Raw genomic sequence first — 15,840 nt, 5'->3', positions numbered from 1 at the left:
TGTATTGTTGTACCTGCAGCCAGAAGTAAATAAAAATATATATAAGTACTACTACAGTAAACAGTAGTTTGCACACAAGGTAAGCAATATAAGTGTAATGTACACAGAGAAATAAAATGAAATAAAAATAAAAATATAGACTGGTAAACTCAGAGGGGGGCTAGTTGTATATGTACATAAATTTAGTGACAAAATAAATCCTTGAAGCAAGAAGACTTTGCCTCTCATTGGAGAACTGTTAGCTATCGTGCCACGGTGCACTGTTACTCCACTGTATCCCCTGAGAGCTGCGGTGACCCCGTCCTTGCCGGACGCCGACAAGCGTGGATTGCGAGGGCCCGTTCAACGCTGCTTGCAGCTTTAATTCTTCTTGGTTTGATATGTTTTTCCCCATGAAATTAAATGATTATTCCCTGTAAGAAAGCGTTAGAATAAGCAATCTGATTTAGCTATGCAGCCGTAGGACTTGGTACCAGATATGCCTTACTATATAATATTTAAATTATACACTAAATGTGTACTAATCCATGAAACTGAAAATAATTCCTCAACTCTGTGCTGATTAAAAGCTACAATTGGTGCAGCCGGATATTTGTGAGCCGATCCTGGACCAGTGGTGTCGGAGCTGACGCCATCAAACGGGACAGGGGAAAAAAAATGACTTGTTAGTTTTGGTCTTTCAATGGGGATTTGTTGACAGAAAGAAAACATGCCGAAATAATGCTCGTCTTATCCTTTAAGTCAACACGGCCTCCCTTTTGTTTCTTTGGCAAGTGTCCATGTCATAGCAGTGATAAGAGCGGGTAATACCTTCTAATAGGTTCATTTGGAGCAGCTCTTTCAAGTGTCCTGATCCCGGGCAACAATGGTCCCGGCGGAAAGAATTCGTATCCGGCGTCGTGAAAACTCAGCCTTGTCTCGGTTGCGTTATCACTTATGTGGTCAGCAGATTTTCTTATCAAACTGCAAACTGAAGGCTATCTCTAAATGTGTGCCGGTTTTAATTCTTAAGGAGGATTTGATGTTTCCAGTTTTATATGAAAGCAAAGAAATTATTTTTCTCTTTAGCTTAAACCTAAAAAAAAAAAAAAAAGGAAGCACACCCGGGCTTTTCAGCAGTTCAGTGTTGAGTCGTCGAATTGAGTTTGGGGGGGGGGATAGAGGAAAGCGACCACAAATGACTGAAAAGTTCTTTTGTTTGTCATTATGCTCATTATGTTGTACCCTGCCCCATTTTTTTTTTTCTTTCAACCCGCTCTGACTCAGAGCCCGGCCGCAAAGACTCTCACGGTGAAAGAGATTGAACTCCCTCCCTCCTTCCCTCCCTCCTCCTCCTCCACTCCCACACTCTGTGTCTCTCTGCTTCACTAATTGGTCACATTCAGAATCAACAGGCAGAAAAACAAAGCGTGACATCCCTCCATTCTTCCCAACATCCCCTTGGCCTCACACACGCTAACCACACATGCCCGGCTATAGACGTGGGTGTGCGCGTCTTCTTCCCTCCCTTTAAAAAAACTCCACGGTTTTAACCCCGCGCTAGTGATTTAGTGCTAATATCAACAATAAGTGTCTTCGGGTCGAGTCTGCGCGGCTCCCTCTCCTCTTCTCCTCCCCGTCTCTCTTCCCTCCTCTCGGAGATTCTCAAGCACTCTGCCTCTTAATTGGTTTTCCATATTAACAAGCTTGTTTCTTTTGATTCACCTCCTGAATAAAATGATGCTCTTAATCAACGTGGCTTTTTTTGTTCCCGCTCAGAGGTCACTGAAGGCTGAACTCCCCCGGCTAAACCCTGGACCGCACTAGTCTTTTCACCATCCCGACAAAAACAGCCTCCACCCATATCCCCCCCATTAGGAACTAGTTCATTTTGCAGAAGCCATATGTGTTTGTCTAAGGACACTGTGCCCTTTTTTTTTTCCTCTGCTGCCTTTAAGGCTAGTTCCTAGGGTTTCGTGCAGGGACTAAAGTAGTAGGAGTGTGTTTGTGTGTGTGCATGCAGCAGGTTTCCCACACTGACACCCTGGCATTCCCCGTATGCCAGGCATGCCTCTCCACTCACACTTGTCCAGACACACAGAGGCCTCTTAAGTAAATGTTAGATGTTCTCAGAAAGATTTTCAGTTTCTCATCAGGGCTTCGAGTGCAGGAGGAGCTTTGACCCGCAAATGCACGACACCATATTACGCGATAAGGGGGCAAACAGCGCAGATAACAACGGACCAATGTGTGTAGGTCCTGACAAGCGCCTCAACCAATAATGCAACATGTGGAGAATGCATGATCTGATTGGTCAGCTTGTGTTTCCCCCAATGTTTATAGGTGTAGATTAAGAAATGAAGGCGGCATGAGGCAAGTTGGTGAAAGAAAATGACAATTGAGTTTGAGTTCATTTAGAAATGGCGTGTCCATTACATGATGGTTTCCTCATCCAACATCAAGTTTATATTCCAACTATATACAACTGTGTAGGTCTCCCTTGTGCCTCCAAAGCAGTCGGGACTCATCAGAGAATGGACATGGGCCTTCTGAGGGTGTCCTGTGGTGTCTGGCAACACAATGTTGTTAGTGGGGGGCCTTTGAGGGGAGGGGCCTCTGTGGATCATCCCACAGATACTTGATCAGTTTGGGATCTAGTGAATTTGGAGGCCAGGTCAACGCTTTGTGCTGTTCTTCATGTTTTTTTTTTAGTTGTTCCTGAACCGTTTTTGTGTGTGTGTCTGTGTCAGGCTGCATCCTGCTGGGGATGGCTGCTGGCTCTAGGTGGGTGGTACATGTCTACGTAATGTTTTTTTAGACCGTAATGTTTCCTCTGAATACAGATTATCCTCTTTGTGTTGATCGTCGTTCGATGCTTTTTCGGTTCTATTATATTTGTCCTGACCAACTGGACTCATAGAACCTCAGTTACATTCATAACCACCCCATATGTTCTGCTGTAGCTTGCAGTAGGCTAAGTTGCTCTCCCTCTTCAGCTCTGGCAAACTAATCATTGCTGGTTGGTGTAAAATGCACTGTTACTGGTGCAGATGGCAGATATAATACTCTGGTATCATGTGAACCTTTGCGTCAAGAGCTTGAGGTTCATTCATTTGTGAGAGTTTCTTTAAAGTTTTGTAGCTTGTAGAGGTTTTTGTCTCTTTGAATACAACATCCTCAACAGAAGCCAAACATTGTGCATGTAGTATTTTAGTACAGAGTCAACATGTCAGCATAGATGTACATTGTCCTTTCTTTTTTCTTTTACCAAACAGTGCATTATAGTTAGTTGTCATCTTTAAGCCGTGGCCTTTCCACGCCCTTTGCACAGAAGCACAAGATAAACTCAGTTTCAGTGTATTGAAGTAGGTTTTATTGCGTTTCATTTTGAAAAAAATGAAAACATTCAGGAGTACTCTTGCGTTCTGCGATTTTTCATCCATCACTTGTCGTACACAAGACTCTGCTGTGTACATTCGCTCACCTGGTGTGTCACTCAGAAATCTGGGGAACCCCCCGATAAGACAGGCAGGCTCCACCAAGGATACACTGACGTCCAACATACATCAAGTCTTCTGTGAGTGTGAGAGAGGAGAGGGTGTTATCCAAACAGAGCTCACCCTGGTCTTTCCAGCAATGTAATCCCAGCTGGCTTTCTAGTTTCTCTCAATGGAGCCGTGTTATTCTGTGTGTGTGTGTCTAAGAGAGAGGGAGAGAGAGGAGGGCAGGCGAGCGGCTGTTAAACAGCAGTTTTAGGGGATTAGGAGGTTTTGGAGCACAAAGACTCTGCATGGAGCAGAGAAAGAGGTTGAACTGGAGGGGGAGGAGTTGAAGACGATGGATGGAGGGAGAGGAGGTGAAAAGTGTGTGTATGTTTTGGGAGGGATTTCGGAGGGAAAGAGGGACAAATAGGTGAATACATCTGGAGGCTGAAGTGAATGCTGCTGCTGTTATTTGTATATTGAAGTGTTCTGCCGTGTAGTGGAGTGCAGTGTTTTAGAAGTTCAGACTGAAGGACTGACTTTGGTATTTGGTTTGTTCAGCTTCTTCTTAGTTAGCAGCTCTGACTGACAATGTTAAACCAAATAGTTCCAGGAACAATTGAAGCACAGGAGCTTAAGCATAACATTATGACCACCTTCCTAATATTGTGTAGGTCTTCTTTGTGCCTCCAAAACAGTTGTGACTCATCAGAGAATGGACATGGGCCTTCTGAGGGTGTCCTGTGGTGTCTGGCAATGGGATGTTGTTAGTGGGGGGGCCTTTGGGTCCTATGGGTTGAAGGGAGGGGCCTCTGAGGATCATACCACAGATACTTGATCAGTTTGGGATCTAGTGAATTTGGAGGCCAGGTCAACACCATGTGCTGTTCTTCAAGTTTTTTTTTAAGTTGTTCCTAAACCATTTTTGTGTATGTCCTGCTGGGGATGGCAAGGAGTGTCTTTGCTATGGGGTGGGGGTGCCTGGTCTGTTCCAGGTGGGTGCTACATGTCTAAGTAACATCCACACCAATGAATGTCAGGTCTGGGCCAGCCAGTACGACAGATAACCAATAACTGATGGTGGTGTTTGAGGTGCAGGTGCCGAATTCGAGGGCGACAACGATGCGATAACGCTGATGATGTAATTATGCCGTGGAATACGTCAATGCGGCGCAATGTCTACATTAATGTCCAGTTATGTCTTTTTTCCAAAAACGGAAAACAAAATCGCTTTCTAAAATTTTACCGGTCTACTACAGCAGCACAGCCCCAATGCACGAGCATCTCAACATCAACTTTCTGACCTTAAAACAATGAGACAGCATCATCAGTATTTGGACTATTAGAGTCCAAATTCTCAGTAGAGCAGATGCTAATGGCTAGTATGGCAACGCTGCTTTCCAGTGCATTAGGAAGTTACTTGTTTTTGCATATATAGACCAATAAAACTAAACAACGTAGATTTCCAATAATGTTACACTGCAAAATGCGTGTACGTAACCTTTTGCAGATAAATAATACAGCTGCATTTCCAATTACAATCAGCACATGTCATTAAGGCTGCTATGTTTGCTAATACGTGCCATAATAATGTAAACGACGACTTTCCTAATCAGGTCAACACTGAATAAATCTTAACTTGATGAATAATATCATTAGATTAAAGTTGAAGTAACCGAACCAAACCTAGGTTTGGGTACACCAAGGCTAGGTGTTCCTCGACACCTTGGCTGGATCATGAACCATTTTTCACAATACACATGTCAACAAATTGAGCCCTGTCTGCAGGAAGAAATTAGCCCGACTCGGCTGACCGTGAACGGCCATCTGAGCTGCTGGCTGGCCCAGACACTCAGGGCAGCCATCAGTATTTGGCTTCATTGTAGTCCTGTTCAATTTGGAGACTCTAGTCTGGATGATTGTCCCAGGGCGACCCTGCTGGCATGTGGTACTTCGGTGCAGCTAATAAAATGGTCACTGAATATTTATAGCAAGCGTTAACAGCAGGGATACAGAAATTTTAAGACAATGGAGCAAACAGTTTGTGAATTTAGACAACTAAATGTGATAATATCAGCAGAAAATGTATGTTAGGGTTTATAATTAAAATTGCATCCAAGCTTGATACGAATGAAGATTGGTAGATTTGATTTATTTGTTTAGTTGTTCTTTATCCACCCCCCTCCTCCTTTGCCTATTTACTTCTGCCATCCATCCATCTTTCTGTGCCTTCCTGCTTGTTTCCCATCGTGCCTCCAGAGAACCAGTCAGCCACCAGGGCTGCGCTGCCAGTCGTTTGATTCTGCCCAGTCCAATTATAGTGGGCCTTAATTACTGAGCCTGTCAGCCTCCATCAAGAGAGCCATTCGTCATGTGGACTGGGCTGGACCGACTGAGCAGGCCTGCTTAGGTTTGGTGGGGTGATGGGGAACACATATATACTGCGTGTCAGCCACTCTGTGTACCTGTCTGTCCGACTGGACTCATTATGGCAGAAAATCCAGATAAAAACAATAAATTCTAGACACTTATTGTGTCTGGGACTAGGGATGTCCCGATCAAGTTTTTTGCCCCTCGATTCAATCATTTAATATCAGTCGACCTGAGTAAACACTAAATTTACCTCCCTGGAGATTCCTAAAAGCTACTAAATACAATAATAGAGCTGTCAAAGCTAATGTAGTGTGGACAGGGTAGCTTGTACCTTGGCTCCAGAATCTCCAACAAACAAAGAAAACATGTGTCCTCTACTACAGAAATGTTCTGGTCATCTAATGCCGAAAACTCCGTAGACCTATCTGTAATATTTTTCACCTTGACACTGTCTTGAGGAAACTTTTCTCTTCTTTTGAATGCAGTGTTTCGGTGCAGCCTTTGTCTTGATTTACTCAATCTGTTAGTGAATCAAGTTGGTATTATTGGATGATGATCTCCTACTACCTCCTCACCAAACATCCACATTGCTTAATTTTCAAATTTCAGTCTGACTGACTTTTTTGTCAGTCAGACTGAAAGTAAAAGTAAAGTCACCCGATTTTTGGTCTTCTTCCTCTTTGGCAGCTTTGACGTAAGCCAACCACCATTAAAACTGAAGTAGAGGGACGTGGTTTTGTTTAATAGCAGACCTAAAACAAGTAACTACAAAATACTGAGCTTGGCCGATCTAATCCGATCATTTTAAAAATGCCTGGATCGGCCCCGATACCATTCGCAACATCTTAAGTTAGGTCTAGCTAGCTACTGATGTATTACGTGTAGGCCATAGACTGTATAAAGATGGAAGGCGGAACAGCTCCTCAAAAGTGAAGCCAAATCAAGTAGAGCACCCCCTGGTGTCTGGCTGCAGTATAGGTCATAAGCTCCACCCCCTCCACGTTAGTGGATGGGACTTGGGCCAAACTAAAACGCTGAAATACACGTCAGATATTTTTTTTAAGGATCGTTTCTGTCATCTTGGGTAGTTAATATAATGTTGATGCACGTCCAAGCGTCAATTTTTTGGATGAGTTTCGTTTTAGTTAGTTATGTCACACTATAGAAACGGGATGTGACATAATGCCGACTACCAGTTGCCATGCCAACCGCTGGGTTCTGCTCAAGGTTTCTTCCTGTTAAAAGGGAGTTTCTCCTTGCCACCGTTGCCTTCAGGCTTGCTTCGGGGCTTTCAGGCTGGGTTTTGTAAAGCGTCTTCCGCAGTAAGCAGTAACTGGTGGAGGTAGAGCAGAGCGTAGTATTAATTAAACGAAAACGCGAGTGAGTCTGGAGGAAGTGTGGTCGGGTCATCGATATCGCGGCTTCGCGTGACTCCACTCTCGGACCATACTGCGCAGACTCTGGCTCCAAAGCCGCAAGATGGGACCTCCTGTATCCCAGGCCAATGCAAGGAAGTGGCGACACGTCGTCCATGTTTATATACAGTCTATACAGTCTACAGACTCACTAGGAACTACAGGTCTTTCTTTCAGTTTTATGCGTGTAACATGTAACAGTAGTACCTTCTTGTAAACTTCTGGAGAGGTTCTTTGGGAGACCATGTGCTGCATCAAGAGAGTGTCCTTATTATATTAGATATTGAACCTAAATGTCTTTCTCATATTGGTCTAAAAATGTGTCTGTATCAGTCGTTGGTGCTCCTTAATGATTTACTGTAAACAGCATCATTGTACACCTCATTGTGCTCGTTTCCTGTGTGTGTGTGTGTGTGTGTGTGTGTGTGTGTGTGTGTGTGTGTGTGTGTGTGTGTGTGGTTTCTTCCTACTCTCTCCATCTCACGTCCTCCTCTCGTGCTCTCGTCCTCGTCGGGCTAACAAACAGCATGAAGGAGGTTATAATTGGGAGGTCCAGAGCTCTGCCAGGTGGAACCACTTGTATGTGAATACAGGCTCTCGCTCTCTCTCAAGACCTCTCTTGGCATATTGTATCACTGCCACTCTTTCTCTTACTTTCCGCCCTGTTTCTCTCTTACTTCCATCTTACTTTGCTCATAGCTCCGTCTGCGTTACTGACACAGTACGAAAAAGCTCTGCAGCCGCGTCGAGTTTTTACATCTGGAAGTTTTCGCGCGGCTTTTCTGTGCAGTCATCCACGTCGATTCAAGACAATGCAACTCCACTCCCTGCGGCTGCCAACCCCCCCCCCCCCCCCCCACTGCTCAGGTCTTAAAGGAACTTGCCAAGTGTTGTCATTAAAAGACGTTCTCTTCATTTGCTGTCTTCCCTTCCTCTGGTTTCTTTCCCTGTATTTCCTCCAAGTCCATGAGATGTCTGCCTTGTTTTAGTGATTTTAAAATCAGATTTTATATTAATTTATGACAGTATCAGTCACAGTTTCATCTTAAATGTGACTTCTTGTTTTCTAAATCTCCCCTTAAGCCATGCTGCTGCTGTAGCCAGTTGGTCACAAACTGTGATCATACTTATTGGATAGTTTGGACGTTCCTTCATTGACCACCCATGGGTCTCTTCCAGGGCATGTGTTGTGCAGTTGCTGTGTTGGATTTGTGTTGTCTTTCTAGGTGGAGCAGGAGGCCATCAAATGAGCAAGACTCTGGTTGTCTGAAGCCTCCATCTTTATTGGAGCTTTGATTTAAGATGATCAAAGTCTGTCTCCTTTGCTCCTTTGAATCGATTCTCTTTCCCGACGTTTAATTCACTTTGATAAATTATTAGCAATGACTAATGGATACGTTTAAGACGTACAGCAGTATTTTCCATATGTTGATAATAATATGGCGGCCCACCAGGGTCAAATGTTTTCCGCTATGGTCTCATAACGAGATCAGAAACATTTTTGCACTTTTCAAACAACGTTGTGCTTACGTTGTCTATCCTGTTGCTCCTGAAAGCATCTCTACCTCCCTCCCCTTCCCTTCCCAAAGCCGCCTCCTCCACACACACCGGTTGCTCACCTGCTTTATACTCAATTAAATCTGACGGAGAAAACGACTCGGGCAACTCGCGTAGCACGCAAAGCTATTTGTGTTGGTCGCTAATGAATATAGACGTTACCGACACTTTTTAAAACCCCTTTTTTTGTGCTCTTGATTTTTTTTTTAGACCATTGAGATTTACAGTTTAAAGAGAGTTGGTCAAAACCAACAAACAATCAATAGATAAAATCTATGAATACCAGTAGGGAGGATGATAACAAAGAACAATACCTTATAGAGAAATAGTCTCCAATATGCTGTACAGTGCTTCCCACAAGATTTCGTGAGACCCTGGCGTTTTTTTTTTTTTTAAACTTAATTATGATGCTATGATACTATTAAAAACTATTTATACATTATATTAAATGTCTGCTAATAAGAAAATGTGCTTTACTCAGTCCGTCTTTAATTTACTGTAATAAACTGTTGACTTTAAATCTAACTTTGCTAGCTAGCGTTTATAAAGTTAAGCTAGTTTGCGTTACGCCCTATGGTTTCGTGTGGAGTCGTTTCCTAAATCTCAAAAAAAAAATAAAAAATCAAGAGCATAAAAAATCGTGTTTTAAAAAAGTGGCGTTAACGTCTATATTCATAAACGACTCCACACGAAACCATAGGGCGTAACGCGAACTAGCTTAACTTTATAAGCTCTAGCTGGCAAAGTTACAATGAAAGTCAACAGTTTATAACGTTATTACGGTAAATTAAAGACGGATTGATGTAAAGCACATTTTCTTATTTTATGTGCAGACATTTAATATAATGTATAAATAGATTTTAATAGTTGGGATAGCTTTATAATTAAGGGCTTTTATTAAAAACAAACCAAAAAATAAATGCCAGAGTCTCACGAAATCTTGTGGGAAACCCTGTACAGCATATTGGAGACTATTTCTCTGTAAGGTATTGTTCTTTGTTATCATCCTCCCTACTGGTGTTCATAGATTTTATTTATTTATTGTATTACATATAATCATTTTCAGAATCCAAAACCTGCCCCATCTCCTGACTCACGTGATTATTTTTTGCCTTTGCATTGCGTTCGCCACAAACGAAAAGAAATTTCTTCTCTTTTAATTAATTTTTCATGATCGTTTGTCAAATAACAACCGGACTTTTTTTTTCTCTCTGTTAAATGTGTGCTTTAATCGCCTTGCAGATTTTTTGCATTTAATTGTGACTTGTGCGACAGAGTCAGTAATCTGTGTGGAATATGTGGGCTCATTGCAACGTTTACAATCATGATGGCTAAACTAGATCATCAGAAGTGTGAAAAACCTGGGAGTTGCTCTTGTGTCTTTATCGTTTCAGACAAAAAAAACTTTTGACTGTTGTGATGAATATAGTATCATCAGTAGATGGTTCATTAAAATATGCTGTAATGTTTTAATAAATAGATTAAGGACAGATTAATGGCAGAAGCTATGGCTAATTGTGATTAATTGCACTGATCACCCTTAAAAAAACTGCCAGAAAAAATACTGAGGAACTAATGTTGGTGAAAGCATAATTGTATTTAATTATACAGAGAAATCCCCGGCCAGTGTTGTTTTCAGGCAGGGCTGTAATGAAACCGTCTCATTTTATTATTTTGTCTTGATGTCGTTTCTTCTTTCTTCCTCCAGGTGATTGATGGCAAACTGGCTCCCTTCCTGTCCAAGGTGATCAAGTTTGCCAGCTCCCACGTCTTCAGCTGCAGCTTGTGCCGAGAGAAAGGCTTCATCTGTGAGCTCTGCCAGAACGGACAGGTCATCTACCCCTTCCAGGAGAACGCCACCCGCAGGTACACATCCTCACACGACCTTTCTATCAACATTAACTGAGCCGGGGAAACCTGAGCTGGTCGTCAATCATAAACGCGACTGATTTAGATTTGATTTGATCCAATGAGATAAGACTTGACAAAGCGGAAAAGTGAGTCACAAGATCTGGCACTGATAGCTACCGGGACACATATCTACTTCTGATTTTATTTTTGGCACTTAAGCACAGAAAAATAGTTTGACTTGAGGAAAGCTTCACACTGTGTCGGCCGTGTTTATCCACTGACTCGATTGAGGCTTGATTTTCTCAGACGTACCAGGAAATGCTGTTGTCCAAAATCCTTTGACTGTTACATAGTTTCTGGAAGGAGAAGTTGCTGAGATTAAACAGGCTGGACCAAAACAAAAAAGTGTTTGCATGGACAGATATCCCTAGGAGGAAGCTGGGTGAAGTGACCGTTGGTTATCTGGTAACACAAACGCTCTGTGTGTGCATGTGTGTGTGTGTTGCATGGAGGGATTTTGCACGACACAGTCCAGATCCTCGTCCCTGAAACTCAGAGTGACAGAGAGCAGACAGATAAGAGTTGATCAGGATGGATTCTTTGAAGGCTCTGAGTTGTGGACTAGAACACACACACACACACACACCTCGCTGAGCTGTGTTTTATGACTTGTGAGGGAAGTGTTAAGTGTTAACTGATAACAGTTGTATCTGCTGTACTTACTGGAACGGAGCTGTAAAACCTCACCGGGCCGGACTCTGTTGACTCAGTTACTCAGACGCTGAATGCGCAGGAAATGAGTAATAACTGTAATGGACAGTTTTCTGATGTATTACGATTAATGCAGTTATCTGTGCAGTGTGTTATATTTGTAGTTTTGACCATTGTTCCTATGGGTAAACGACAGTTACCTTGAACTACAGTCTGGGAACATCTGGGTGATGATGTGGCTATTTAAAACTACTTTATTTGGACTCATAATCAAGCGTGTGCACTTCCAAGTGTGTTCACTTCCAAGTGTACAAGCGTTCACTTCCAAGCGTGTTCACTTCCAAGCGAACAAGTTTTCACTTCCAAACGTTCACTTCCAAGTGTTCACATGTTCACTTCCAAGCGTACAAGTGTTCACTTCCAAACGTCCAAGTGTTCACTTCCAAGCGTGCACTTCCAAGCGTGTTCACTTCCAAGTGTATACTGCCAGGGGAACTGGGGCTGCAGCTAATGACTATTTTGACAGTCACCTAGTCATGTCTGATATATTTTATTCACTGACTAATTTAGCAGTAGGCTAGTCGACGCACTCCTACTGACCCGCGTCCTTGTCTTCCCAGGTGTGACGGCTGCGGCGCCGTTTTCCACACGGAGTGTCGACAGAAAGCTCAGCCGTGTCCTCGCTGCGTCCGCCGAGAGCTCCACCACAAGAGGCCGTCGTCCTTCTGGTCGCCCGACGACGACAGCCCCGGCTGCTTTCACCTGCCCTACCAAGACACCTGAGACCAACATGCGCACAGATGGAGAGAAGCGGTAACAAGGAGGGCACCGCCGGGCCATGACGCTGGACAAAGTGCCTGTTATTTTTCTGATTTGTGTTGTGTGTGTCTGAGGGAAAGAACCTGCATCGCCAGGTTGCGTACCTGCCAACACACACTCAGACCTGAGCAGAGCCTCCTCTGTCCTACTGTAAAGAGCAGGGAGAAAACCAACCGAAGAACGGCTGCGTCAGGCTTTAATGTCTTCACACACAGGACGTCCTGTTCCATCTTTATCCCTGAACACACCTCTGCCTTCACTTATTTGTTTTCCTGAAGTTAAATGTGTAAAAAAAAGGAAATTTGGTGGTTTAATCAAACCGCCTGCTCTTAAGGTTTAGAAATGATTAGACTGAAAACTAGCAAATATTTTGGGGAAATGTGAACTAATGAAATAAGCAAAATGGACTCTGGGGAACTTGTCTTTGTTTACAAACTAAATTACAGAATAACTTGACTGAAAATTCAAAAGGGAAATAACCATTAGTCTAAGAAAATCAGTAGACCACCCTAAAAAAACTCACTGTAGGGTTAAATGGTGGCTGTAAGAAGTTAGTGGTTTTGTCTTTAAAGAGAATAAATAGCTATTGTATTAAATATTAAAGGATAAGTTCACAGTTTTTCTGTCTTAGAACCACAGTCAGGTGCTCTTATAAATAAAGTAAAAGCAGATTTTGCCTGCTGAAGAACACCACAAGGTGTTAACCTGGCCTCCAAATTCACTAGATCCCAAACTGATCCACAGAGGTCCCCACTAACAACATTCTGTTGCCAGACACCACAGGACACCCTCGGAAGGCCCATGTTCATTCTCTGATGAGCCACAACTGTTTTGGAGGCACAAGGGAGATCTACACAATATTAGGTCATAATGTTATGCCGGATTGGTGTGAGTTCTCACTGCAAACAAATTGCTCCAGTGAGCGAATGCAAGCATGTTGAGACCAACCTCTCTAACCAGTATTTGCATAAGAAAAGTATCTTTTAATAACTTCTAAACTCGTCAACACACGCGTATCCTTTCGAACCACAAATTAAATAGTGTGAACTTGTCCTTTAATTACGTCACAATCTCAATAGAAACTCCTCAAAAGGCTTTTGCAGCTTAGAATTAATTTGAGCTGATTAAATCCAATCGGAGCACCTCTGCTGCTGTAAAAAAACAATAAAATAAATGATAATAGTAAAAGGTTTTACAGTCATATTCAAGACATTCGAGTAGATTTTGGGTTTACATAGATTTGGAGGTTTTACCACTCACTAAAATAATGAATAAATAATTAAAGTAATAGCTGTGACTGAAGTGTAGAAACCCGTCCACCCTGACTCTTTCCTCACATCCGTCCTCTTATTCACGTGGAATGAAAGATGTTTTAAACTCATTTTATCAGTGTTTTTCTTTAAACACAAACAGACTTTAATTTAAAAAAAAAAAAAAAAAAGAAAGGGACTTTTACTTCCCTCCATCAGTCTGAGTGTAAAATAAAAAGGGGCAATAATATACTGTAACTTATTCTCTCATTGTTGCCTTTCCTCCTCCTCTTCCTCCCTCCTCCCTCTGTGATTCTACTTCCTGTTGTGCTTTACTCATGCAGAATCTATCGGACGTGATAGCGGCTTTAGCTTTTAGTATCTCTATGCAACCTAGATGGCCTTTATATAACCCACCGCTTTCATGTGTAAAGGTCTGGAAACACTTCAGTTGACTTAACGCCCCCCGCGCCAGCCGCGCCAGCGGCGCCAGCTGCGTCTCTGTCCACGTTTTACACCGACCGCACGGGAAATCCTAGAAAGAAGAAGAGTGGAGATTGTTTCTCAAAAAAACATGTCACATTGCAGCCCCAGTCAGATACAACAGAAAGTGAATTCTGGTTTAAAGCTGCACCCCAGTCTCCAGCTTTAAAGTAGCCTGGTAGCCAGAGTAAAGTCTGGCTACGACGTTTAGCTTTAGCGTGGATGGAAACGTAGCTGCCGTCTCTTCCTGCTCCATGTTTTCTTTTCCTGAAAGTCTCTGTGCGTCCAGACAGATTCTCTCTCTCTCTCTCTCTTTTATCCCCTCTCAGCTTGTTTGAGCCATAAAAACCATGTTTAACCTTTGTGGGAATAAGCTGCTGTAATCGGCATCTGACCGACAGACTCTGGTTTTATTCAGGAATATGTATTACATATGAGATCAGACGGACAGTGATTCATGTCTATGAAGCATGCAGGATACTGTAGACTGAGTAGTAGTTTAAAATATGACAAGAAGAGTGCACTGATTTTATTTTGTTTTTGTTGTTTTGACCAGAAGCTGACTGACTGTGCCTGCTGCATAAAAAAAAATCTCTCTCTCTCTATATATATATATATACATATATATATATATATATATATATATAACTTGTTGGAAGTATTTATTTTGAATGTGTGAGGTTTACTTTACTTTTTGTGCACCGTGGAGCCCGGCAGGTTTCTGGGAACTTTATTTATTCATTTATTTATTACATGTTGCACAGATTAGAGTTCTGCACATCATCAGACCACCAGCCCAGGACACAGAAGCTTTAATACAGATCAGGATTTGCTCATAATAAAGTGTTTTATATCATCTGAAAATTTTTTTTGCAGGTTTAAATGTTTTTTTTTCCGATGCTGATTAATGCAGAACGTGCATTTAACGTGCAAATTTTGTATCATGCACGACGTTCTGTGTTTTTAATGGTGCACAGAACTGAACAAAACATCCTCTGGGAAATAAATAAATTAACCTCGGTATATTGCAGCATATTACGAAGCACAAGTTACTAACCCGCGTGCACAAATTATTTAAAAATAAATAAGTAAATTACCCTGAAACGCCCGCTGAGCTCCACAGTCGTCCTCTAATGTAGCTAAAGTTGTTGGATTTCATCTGATCAGCTTTTTTTTTTTTTTATTATTATTTTTGTTTTTTGTTGTTGCTTCTTTTATGCTTTTTTTTTGTTTTTTTAATTTTTACTTGTAATATTTGAGTGAATATTGTTTTTTCCTTTTGCATTAAGACAAAAACTTAACTTGAACTCTCATCCTCAGTGTTGTCGACTGGAAGCGTTCTTTATGTTTCAGGCACATGATGATCGTCATTTCTGGAGAAGAGTATATATATATATATATATTGTACAGTATTTAAGCAGAGTTAACTGGACAGGAACTCTTTTGCACTTTTTAAGTTATTCGTTTTTTAAATCGTCGTTTTGGTTTTTGTTTTTTATTTTCCATCGCAGCCAAACTCTTATGCAAGAACAGGGAGTTGATTCTTTTTCAGTTGATCGTCAGCGTCCATTCCTCGTGTCTGGTTTCTTTCATGTTTGTCCGCTAGCCACTGATGCCAATAAAGACAAACTTCTTAACAGTGAAAGTGTTTCAATCCTGTGTGAGTTTTTTTGCTTCCGAGTTCCTGAATATGAAAGGCCGTGGTAGATAACTGATGGATATATAAAAATGATTATAATCCCTATGAGAATATCCTCAAATTATAGCTCATATTTAAGCACATATTTACTATGTATTTAATTATTTCACACATTCTCCTGATATATTACATCATTATTTATTTTTCATATTTTCTATTTTTAGTCTGAATCTGCAAGTTAACTTTTTATCAAATAGGTATGGTGCACTGAAAGGTATTCC

At 41.8% G+C, this 15,840-nt stretch overlaps 1 protein-coding gene across 1 annotated transcript in view; it reads left to right on the top strand.

Annotated features, from left to right (window-relative positions):
• Window positions 1-15,609, top strand: part of plekhm3 (pleckstrin homology domain containing, family M, member 3) — a 51,219-nt gene extending 35,610 nt beyond the window's left edge. Inside the window, exons 7-8 of the mRNA XM_084544300.1 lie at window positions 10,515-10,672; window positions 11,989-15,609. Coding sequence (XP_084400426.1) covers window positions 10,515-10,672; window positions 11,989-12,151 — 321 coding nt within the window. The 3' untranslated portion in view covers window positions 12,152-15,609. The remainder of the gene's footprint in view (window positions 1-10,514; window positions 10,673-11,988) is intronic.
• The last annotated feature ends 231 nt before the right edge of the window (window positions 15,610-15,840 follow it).

Source organism: Chelon labrosus, assembly GCF_963514085.1.
Source record: "Chelon labrosus genome assembly, chromosome: 5".
In the NCBI taxonomy this organism is placed as follows: domain Eukaryota; kingdom Metazoa; phylum Chordata; class Actinopteri; order Mugiliformes; family Mugilidae; genus Chelon; species Chelon labrosus.
This window is presented reverse-complemented; position numbering and strand designations above follow the sequence as displayed.